Raw genomic sequence first — 11,168 nt, 5'->3', positions numbered from 1 at the left:
AACCCGTAAAGTGCGAGATACCGGTAGGGCTAGTGAAACGACATAAAAGAAGGACCAGTTGAGTGTTTGGTCGGTGATCCTGTCTGAACTGACATAGAGGTCCAAGCTAAGGTGGATGTCACCAAAGGTGCCACATGGAGTCAAGGTGGTGAACATGCATGCAGCGGTAGATGGAGTGTACACCGACAAAGTTGTTACAGAGTTGGTTGATAATAATTGTAGACCCCGTAAATCATGGGAGGTGTTGCAGAGGCATGGTAGAGGTGTGCAGATCAAGGGAGGTCAAACATAGGTGATCGATGGGATGCATCGATCAATGCAGAGTGTCTAGGTGCAAGATGAGGTTGGTGATGAGATCTGTAGAACCATTTATGGTGATTGATCTTGTGTCTCTTCGACTGACTGTCCATGAATGCTAAACATGGCAAGCGTGTATTAGAAGACATGCTAATAGTGGTGATGTGTAGATAGCTATCTTGGAGCTCAGATTGAATAAGATCTGATTGGATTCAATGTGCCTCGTGATCAGTGGAAGAAACCCTAAGGCACCAAGTTTGAATGTTGCTCTTGGTAGGAAAGTCTAAATACAAATATGTGGCCCAAAGACAGATTTGATGATGCCTCAAAGAGAGATGTTGCGAAGTGATGCACAAGGATGAATAAAGAAGTATATGAAGTATGAAATCTATAGAGGATCATAGAGATCAAGCAGTAGGGAGACAATCGATAATAGGTTATGGTGAAGGTTTAACCAGTGAGGTTAAAGCAACTAGAAATTTGCTGAAGGAGATAGGGTCACTACATTTGGGAGAAGATAAATCAAGTACTCAATGAGTTCCAAAAGAGATACTGAGTGTGAGAAGAGTCTAGGGTTGAATTGCTCAACTAGCAATAGTGAGGTAACCGGTGGTGACAAAACCGACAGTGAAGAGTTGGAGAAGAGTGCAGAGTAGGCAAACAAAGAACTGACAAAAGATAGTACCGGTGGAGAGCAACAAAGTAGTTGAGAGAAGAGGCAACCAATAGAGAGAACCGAGAGTGAATTGGACAAGAGATCCAATAGAGATATTTGAAGAGGTGTTACCAAATCCATTTGTAAGAAGGCTATTAACTTGTAAATGATTATGTTTTATATTCACCGAGTTGGAGCTCGGTGCAGGGGTTGTAGCTCCTTGGGTTGGTGCCCTGAAACCAGGGGTTGGTGCTCCTTGGGTTGGTACCCTAAACATTGCAATCAGAGATTGATTGTGAGGCTAGATTAGAGTAGTAGTCTCCAACAACATTTCTCACCGAGGTTTTTCCCATCCTAGGTTTTCCTCATATATGTTGGTGTTATGTGATGTCCCTTTGTGAGTGATATCATTTGTGTTGGTCTCCCTGCTAACCGGTAAGTTTACATTGAATTAGATATGACAATCGATATACTCACATAGGACATTTAAAGGGAAAAGTTTGAGAACCATTGATTCACCCCTCTCTCAGTGGTACATTGTGTCTAACATAAACATGAAGAGCTATTGGAGTGAATGGAAATGGAAAATATTAACTTATAGACAATAAGAGACATGACCGCAGAGGAAGTAGTAGAGCGGGGAATAATGACCATGAAGCAATTGTTAGAAATAAGAATGTGGATTGAAATTAATACATGGCAAGTAGACAAATTCCGAAAGGGTATAAGCAAATTGAAAAAAACTAAGAAATGATGCAACATATATTCAAGATCAAAATACAATGCTTATACAGATACTAATGGAAAGGTTAATTGAGGATGCAACCAATTTATATGAAGAAAGAGTGCTATTGGAGTTTGAAGATATATGGGATCAAAGGTTATCAAATCCTAATAATTATGATAGTCCGCAAATCCTAAGAAACATCAAACATGTTCAAAATCTAGTAAGACATTATGACGAGAGGGTCACTTTAGAGGAGAAAAATGCGGATCTTTTATGGATTGCTTGCCAGGTGAAAGAACATAATCTATCCATAGTAGAAGAGTCAAAAAGTGAACGAGAAGCCCAAGCATTAATAAATCTTCAGAAGTACTTGACACAAAAACAAGGTGCTCAAGAATCAAATGTTGAGAGGCCCAACATTGGCCAAGTCTAGAATTGATTCCGAGCTAGCAATTTTTGTCTTTTTCCTTGTAATATTTCTATAAAAGTAGAAAGCATCTTCCCATTTCTAGATGTTCGAGAGTTGTAGACTTAAAAGAGCTCTGATGTTTTTGAGTCTCTGTTCTTGATTCTCTTGCATTATTAGTTATCTCAATGGTTTCCTTTCTTTGCAAATGATTGATATGATATGGTTTTAGAGTCAATTCATAGTGAAAATTGGCTCTAATTGTGTACATAAGGAATTTAACAACTAGATGTACTAATAAAAATTAGAATGAGAGAATTTAACAAGAATAAGAAATCAAATAAGTGCAAGGAAAACTCCCTCAAATGAATCCCATTGTCCTCTATCTCCAAGGACCTATTGAATCTCCAAAATAGTGCTCTCAGATTGTTCACAAAGACTCAAATATATGACAACTTTGAGAATGAGATTAACTAAATGAAGTGCATCTAGGCTATCATGAGAGTTAATGAAAGAGATATGCAAGCTAAGATGATGATGGTTAGTAATACAAACAATATGATATTGAAATTTAAGCTACAAATAAAACCATGATTTATACCAAATATGATCTAAATACCACTAACATGCTACTAAACAAGATAAAATGGATGCATAAGCTAGAGACAATTTAGCATTATGTAAAAAAGTTGGATGATTTACATGTTGGAAATGCCTCTATTTATAGACTCTCAAAGGCCAAGGATGATGTGGCAATAAATCAAGGGTTGAGATTCAATCTGGAGAAATGGATGGTAAGGATGCAAAGATCATTTATGATGATAGACCTAGTAGATGGAGGTTGAGAAGGGTTGATCATATTTATTTCTAAGTATGGGCTCAACACACAACCTTGATTAAATGGGCATGGAGATAAGTACCCAAATGTAAGGTTCAAGTACCCATGAGGTAAGGTCCAAGTACCAAGAGGTATGGTCCAAGTACCCAAGAGGATGTGAGTCAAATAATATTTTTGACTAAATATTATTTGCAAAACAATTAATTTCACTTGTCACATTTTGAGGTGGAGATGAGGTGGAAAGGTAAGGGGATGTGGATTTTTGAATTAAATATGATGGGTTTTTGAAGGATATTTAGGAAAGTGAATTATATAATTTTTTCTGGATTAGATATCAAAAAACCTTTGCATAGCATCAACAAAAAACTGGGTTTGACATTATCAGGGGCACCAAGAGGAGGTGCATATACAAAATATATAGTTATCAGGCACCTCCATTATATCAGGGATGATTACATTAGATATACATATTTGTAAACAAAAATATCAACAAAGAGCCTAAGCATCAGTCTTAGGAAATTGAGGTTTCAACATCTGATGAAGTGTTGTTTCCCAGTGGGGAGAGCCGTGCCACCCACCCCATATTTCTATCCTGCCACACTTCCACCTGACCATCAAGTATATCCTTTTTATGAGGATGGGAGGTGTGCTCACAAATCAAGTCAGCCTCCTCCTGAATAATCTCCATGTGCATTTGTCTACAATCCAATTGCCTCATAAAAGCCATTAGTGCTTGCTCAAAAGCTGCTTTGCCTAGTTCATCCCTCTCCCAAGTGAATCCGTGTGATAGTTCATGGATGTAAATAGTAGTATTCCCCTCCTTGATCCACCTGTCAAACTTGTCTGAATTGAGCTTAAGTACAACAGTGACCTACATGGAAATAGAATGAACAATGAGTCTCCTAAGAGACTTAGTGAGGTGCCTGGTATTGCTATTAAAGATGTCATCATTATGATACTTCCATATGAGCCAAAGAACCTCCAAAGAAAAACAAGACCAAAATATATTTGCAACTCTCCTACAACCCTTGATATAGCCTAGAATAATATCTATGTATTCAGAAGAAACAGATTCCAAGTTAAAGCCAAATAGTCTCCATATTTCTTTTGCAAAATGGCATTAAAAAAAAATATGTTTCACAGTTTCAGGCACTTTGCATATGTTACAACTTAATAAAGTACCTTCCTTATTTTTTATGGGGAGTTTATTTTAACAGAAGGCGCCAGCCAAAGAATTGTTTTTTTGGTTCATTATGGGCCATCCAAAACCTACTCAGACTATCTTCCTAGGTCTTTGGCTCCCAGTTTAGGTCCCAACATTTATTAAGGTGCAAAAAAATGGTATCAGCCTCAGTGAGTGTAGAGTAGATGCATTTGGATTTAAGGGAAGGGAGAGGTGTGCCATCAGTCCATCAAAGTGTAGTCATGGGGGGGCGAAGGAGAGGGGGTGGGAGGGGGGGGAGAGCAGAGGATAAGGCCATTTTAAGTATGTTATACATCCTACTCTGGGATGTTGGGATAGAAAAGGTAAGTTTCAGCTCCTCCCACGATCTCAATTGGTCATTTTCAAACAACTTCTCAAAGTATTTAACACCCATATTATGCCATTTTAGTGCAGAATAGCCTTGGAGAGTGGCTAACGGTTTCCCATTATTAAATATATTCCACCATATTGATCTGTTATCAACAATATTTCCCTGTATAGTGCCATTAAATTTGATATGTAACAAGTGTTTCACATGTTCCCGGGCCTTCCATAAGGACTTGAAGATATTAGAACCAGCTGGAGCTACCTCAAACTGTCCCATAAGAATATCAAGTATTGGGAGATCTTTCCATTTCTTGGCTTTCTTAGGAACTGAGCATATAATATTATTTCTTATAAGAACTTTCCATGGCTCATTACCTTCCATGGCCTTAAGAATCCACTTGGAGGCAAGAGCAATGCCTTGTAGCTTCAAGTCTTTCAACCCCATCCCACCAAATAGTTTATTCATAGTGCACCACTCCCATTTGACTGCATGTTGCTTCCTAGTACCCTTGCCATCTGACCATAAGAATTCCCTAATCTACTTTTAAACATAATTAAATTGGTAATTCTTAAAGAGCTAGGCTGATGAGAAATAGATATTATATGAGGCCAATATTTTTTGACACACCTGGAATCTTCCAGCCAAGTAGAGAAAGTTCCTGTTCCACTTGGAGAGTTTCTTATCAATCTTGTTCCTTACCCATTCCCACATTTCTTTTATATTTGGGAGAACAGAAAAGGGAATACCTAGATACTTTATAATCTGTGTTGGGCCCAACCAATTGAGAGAAAACTTTGAGAGCCAGCCCGGAGGGTTGTCATCCCAACCAATAAGATTGGACTTGTGCATAGAAATCTTGCTGCCAGATGCTAGACAAAAGAGATCAATATTTTTCATTAGGGCAGCAAGGTTCTCTTCCTCAAGCTTAATTAATAGTGTAGTGTCATCAACAAATTGGACATTATAGATTTCCTCCTTGTTAGGTAAGGAAATACCCCTAATAGGGGAAGTAGTAGAGGAGTCCTTAAGTAAGTAGAACATTGCATCAACAACTAGAACAAAAAGGGCAAGGGCTAAAGGGCACCCTTGTCTAATGGATCTAGTTAGTGCTAAATTGGAGGACCTTATCCCATTTAATTCAACAACAACATTGGCATCACATAGCAGAGTTCTGACCATATTACAAAATCCAGGGGGGAAGCCTAATGATTGAAGCATCTGAATGATATAGTCCCATTCTATCATGTCATAAGCTTTCTCAAAATCTATGAGCAACATGGCTCCACTTTGTCCTAATTCCTTAGCCCATTGGAGTGACTCCCAACATGTAATTAGGTTTTCCAGTATATAATGTCCTTTAACAAACCGTGTTTGAGTAGTACTGAAAATCTTAGGCAATATTTTCTCTAATCTGCATGCAATCAACTTAGCTAGTATTTTGTATGACATATTCAACAGTGTGATAAGTCTCCAATTTTTAAGTAGGGTTTTGTTGCCTTCCTTAGGAATGAGTTTAATCAGACCTTGGTTAATATTATTTCCAAAGGAGCCAATATGTATCACCTCAGTGTATAGGGAGTGAAGATCATCAACAATCCATCCAATGTTTTCTTTACAAAATTCTACTGGAAACCCATCAGGGCCGGGGGATTTATCATTACTAAGGGCCAAGATAGCTCCCCTGATTTCTTCTTTTCAGATAGCCATTTCAAGTATCCTACTATCCTCCTTGTCAATAAGTTTAGGGACTAAGGACATGACAATCTTTCTGGCATTTTTCTTGTTCCTCCCTACCTGGTTCAGTAGAGAACAGGTCCTTGTAGAACTGAGCAGAGCACTCAATAATTTCAGTTGGTTTAGAGAGGTTCTTATTCTACTCCAAGATGGTGTCAATTTTTTCTCTGGCTTGTTTCATTTTAAGAAACTAGAAGAAGAATTTAGATCCTCAATCTCCAGTGTCTAACTAATTTAATTTAGCCTTAGTTCTCCACCCCTTGATTTTCTGATTCTGCAGTCTTCTAAGATTAGTCTTGACCCTAATAATCTAGTTGGTGAGTGATATATTCTTAGGATCCCCTTGAAGCTCTAGTTCAGCCACTTGGAGGGCATTATGCAGTTCTACCTTAGAGGCTCTAGCATCCTTAGCCTTCTTTTTACCCATAGCTTGACAGAGTGAGGTCCAGGTCTTAACATTCTGGTTCCATCTATCTATGTTGGACATTTGGCAATTATCATATTTATTAAACATTCTGACCAGACATAGGGCACATTTCAAGCCCTCATCCATTAGTAGACTAGTATTCATTCTAAAGTTTGAGCTAGGGTTTGGTGGGGTCACCCTACTATCAGTTATCTTTAGCCCAATCATAATAGGATGATGATCTGATAATGTATATGGTATGACAGTATATTGAACCCCTCCATCATTTTTAGTAATTTCGAAGAAACCTTTGTTGAAATAAAATCTATCAAGCCTGTAATAGACTCTTTTATTATACTGTTGATGATTACACCAGGTGTACCATATTGATTTATACTCACCCTTCTTTCTTACTAAAGGATCAATCAATCTCATCTTGTTAACCATCCTTTCCCACTACACTCTCTCAACACCCTTCCATTTCACCTTATTACCTCCATGTTTATCTTGAGCATTTACTACCATGTTGAAATCCCCTCCCAAGAACCAGGGGATATCCTCCAACTTATAAATCCATTCCCACATACTCCCTCTTTCCTAGTAGTCATTGGAGGCATAAATTGAGTAGATGCCAAAGGTGGAGTTGTCATTCTGAATGATAGCCCATACTACCCTTGCACAAGGGGATTGCCCCCATTTTTTCACCTTATTCGCCCAATTAGGGTTTAATAAAATTGTAGCTCCCCCTCTTCCTTTAGGGTGATTGGTATAGATGGGAGTGGCCTCCCTCCAAATGGATTTTAGTCCAACTTCTAAGGTGAATCCCACTGATTTTAACTCCTGGAGCTTAAGATAGTCAATATCTTTGTGCATATTTAGAAATCTTTCGACCACATATTTCCTATTAGGGGCCTCAAGGCCCCTGATGTTCCATGGGATGGCTTTCAACATTAGGAGGATTGTTCAGTAGTATCCATCGGGGACTTAAACCCCTCGAAGTACTTAGGCCATTCCCCAGGGTTAAAGAGGTGACAAGCATCAACATCCACTGTTGAAAGTGGTCCACCTCTTTTTTTCCTTAGTTCAGAGAGTTGTTCAGGTCCCAATGATTCCTTCCTAACTGATGCCTCCTTAGATACCTTAGGAGATCTTTTCCTCCTTTTTTTCTTAGATTTATTTCTAGATAGGTCTTCTTCCCCATTATTAGAACCAAAATCAAAGACTCTAGAATCTAGGGAAAATGGCTTATCCCCACCATTGTTGATAACCTCAAAGTCATCAGATTTCACACAAGGTCTAGTGCCACGGTCATCCTCTATGGTTTGGTCGGAAGGGGGGATGGTAAGTCCCATATCCCCATCAATGTCACCTGATGCTAGTTCAAGGGGTGTGGTGGGGTTTTGTGCTCCCTCACCCTCAACCTTGGCTTCCAAGGGAGTATTTGAAATGACAGCTATGGGAGGGATGTTCTTTTCCCCAATAATGTTACAATTGCCCCTACATTCAGCCCCCAGAGGGGGTTGCCTTACAAAGCAGATGGAATTGGTGGTATCTTGAGGACCACCACCATCCCCTTCGATCAACTCATGGAGGAAGGGCATGGTATAGGAATCAATCTCCTTTTTTTGATTACTTAATGACAATTCGAGTTGTTTTCTGTGTTCTGCAGCCATTTTAAGTTTTTCAAGGACATTTTGTTGTGCATTTTGGGTTCTGGGTCCACCATTATTAGTGGGAAACCCAACCACATCAGGTTCCAGTGGGATAGGGATATTGGAAGCCAAATTGGCCTCTTTTATGGCTTTCTAATATTTAACTAAACACTCAACAATTGAGGGAGGAGCACTGGGTGGATTAGGGTAGCCTTGAGGGTGGTAGTTAGAGAGTGGGGGATCAGGGCCAGGTGGAGGTGGCGGGTCGGGAGGGTTAGGTTGAGAGTGGTTGGGAGGGATGGGAGGTGAAGATTCAGGGTGTAATGGGGGAGGAGTAGGGTCAGTCCATTTAGGGTTCAAGGGATCTTCAGAGGCAAAGTGTAGAGAATGCCGAACATTGGTCTTCTTGGAAGGAGCGACATTTTTCCCCGCTAACAAAGGGCAATTTTTGAGGAAGTGTCCACTTCTTCTGCACTTATGACATGCATTAATTTCCCCTAAATACTCTAAGGGACATGAAAATAACTAGTTTTCAATACAAATATCAATTTCAGAGGGAAGAGACGAGCCAGGATTGAAGGCAATGAGCACTCTCGCGTCCATATGGGGTAATAAAGCAGAAAAGAATCAATTTTAATCACTTTGCCTAGAGGTTCGGTAATTTTTGAGATACAGTTCCATAGGAAAGGAGGAACATTTTTAATAACAACCCTTTTAGGGTTAGATAATGCCATGATTTCCTCATTACATGCAACAGGGTTCCAAGGAACGACCCTAAAACAAGCATTTCCTACATTCCAAAATTGCTTTTCGAGCACTTTCTTCTATGTTTCTTTATCATTGAAAAAAATAAGGAATAACCCTTATTGCAACATTTTACAGAAGGAAAAATGAATGCCAAGCTTTGAAAACCAAATATCTTGAAACCATCTATTTAAATACTGTCTAGACGACATTCTATCTACATCAAGGGCTGCTAAAAAAATTGCAGAATCCCTACATCTAGAAATTTCCTTAGAAATACATTCTACCATGGAAGTATTAGGTTTAATGACAACTTTTGGTGCCGAGGCAACCTCAGCTTCTTCACGGGCCTGGCTTGCATCATCGGGAACCTCTGGCTTGAACCTCGTATCCTCTAGGAAGGTGGTGCAATGTCCTTCAATAGCCCGGCGGAATGATTTCTTCCCTCCGATGTTACTCTAGATGGTTTTAATACCAACCCCAACCCTACTTTTCTCCTTTAATGGAGACATGAGCCGAAGTAAATGCAGGGGCCTCCCGGTATGCTTGGGAGCCCTAAGCCAGAGAGCTGACCTGCTTCCAAGGACCATTCGTATTTGTCCTTGGTTGCAGAGCCCCCCTCCAAAAACTGCTCCAATATCTTAAAACAAATAATTTTGTCTTCCTGAATTATATAATTAAATTAAAGAACTTAATTATATAATAGAGGAACATTTAAATGACTTTGCATCCAATTAATATTTGAGCCAGATTTATGTGTATACAAATTCATTAATTTGGTAAAGAAATAAATGACTCTGTGCAACTTTTATGGTGTGTCTTATCACTTTCTTTGTTGAATACAATCTTTCTTTTACAGATTGCACAATTTTGTGGATAATTGAGAGAAGATTTCTAGTTACAAGATTGTTCTTTATTGTTCCAATTGTTTCAGAAGGACATTTATTGTGAAACTCACCATAGATAAGAATTTATTTCAGTTCATAATTTGTTTTCCTTTCATTTTAATTGTTAAGAGAGATATAATTCTTAATAAATGCTCCAAAGTTATAAGTATGTGCAAATTCAAGAGAAATTAGTTGGAGTCCCCTTGTGAAAATAGTTGATGCATGTTGCTAAGTGAAACCATAGGGTCTAGTCATAATTGTATCTAGGGAAGGATGGCATTGTGAAGGAGATTGGGTCTACAACCAAGGGAGTTTAGGGTTTTTGGCAAAATGATCGACCAAAATTCTTCATGAATCCTAGTTCTAGATCGTGGTCAAAACCAAAATGGGTATGGGAGGATCAACATAGACCTGTAGGTTTTGGGTTAGATTTCAGAAACCAGGAAAAATGGCAGAGAGATTTCCCAAGACCCAAAGGGGACTTTAGACTTAACCTTGGAGAATGTAACACTGTAAATTTTAGGGAAAACATGGACTGGAAAAGGGTGCGGGAGAAAGAATGGTGACCTAAGAAGATATCAAGATTTGGACTGACTGTAAAATTGAAAACCAATCCGGATAACATGCACAAGGTGTCATTTTTTATGGACAGTAAAAGCTGGAGTGATTCAGTGGCTTTTTTCAAAGATAGAGGTTTTTTCATGAAATGTTTCAGAGATTGGTCAGCCTTTAGTCGAGTGAAGAAGTGGTGCGAAGAAACGTGGCCCTTCAAGGTGGAGATCAAGATAATGCCAAATGGGTATTTCCTTATCATAGTGGAAACTAATAAGGACAAGAATTGGGTCTTCCAAAATGGCCCTTTTTTCTTGGGAGGATGAGGAATGTCAATAAGGGTCTGGGAACCAAATTTTAATCCTATCAAAGCCTCAGTGGAGGAGGTCCTAGTCTGGCTTCGTTTATATAATCTTCTCAGGATGTATTGGAATGAGGATATTTTCCAGTTGATTGGAACAAATTGGGGTTTTACCTTAAGTCAGATGAAGCTATTTCTAAAGAGGATTTTAGCTCTTATGCGAGGGCTTGTGTTAGCTGAAAACCAAATTTTCAACTCCCGGCATGGATAGAAATCAACACAAATGCAGGGAGCTGGATGCAAAAAGTGGAGGTTGAGGAAACTCTGGAGAAATGTTCAGTCTATAACAAAGATGACCATTCGAAAGAGGTTTGTTTGATAGGCTCAAACGGAAAATAGATCAATGATCCATTGGAAGTGAGAGTTGAACACTTTGC

At 39.0% G+C, this 11,168-nt stretch overlaps 1 protein-coding gene across 1 annotated transcript; it reads right to left on the bottom strand.

Annotated features, from left to right (window-relative positions):
- Window positions 1–3,434: 3,434 nt before the first annotated feature.
- On the bottom strand, window positions 3,435–5,733 carry LOC131876588 (uncharacterized). Its single transcript, XM_059222025.1, has 3 exons — window positions 5,083–5,733; window positions 4,663–4,992; window positions 3,435–3,794 (listed from the first exon to the last, which is right to left on the bottom strand). The coding sequence occupies exons 1-3, from the start codon at window positions 5,731–5,733 to the stop codon at window positions 3,435–3,437; spliced, it is 1,341 nt and encodes a 446-aa protein (XP_059078008.1).
- Between the last annotated feature and the right edge of the window lie 5,435 nt (window positions 5,734–11,168).

Source organism: Cryptomeria japonica, chromosome 6 (assembly GCF_030272615.1).
Source record: "Cryptomeria japonica chromosome 6, Sugi_1.0, whole genome shotgun sequence".
Classification (NCBI taxonomy): domain Eukaryota; kingdom Viridiplantae; phylum Streptophyta; class Pinopsida; order Cupressales; family Cupressaceae; genus Cryptomeria; species Cryptomeria japonica.
Note: the sequence above shows the minus strand (reverse complement) of the source record. Positions and strands in the feature narration are given on the sequence as shown.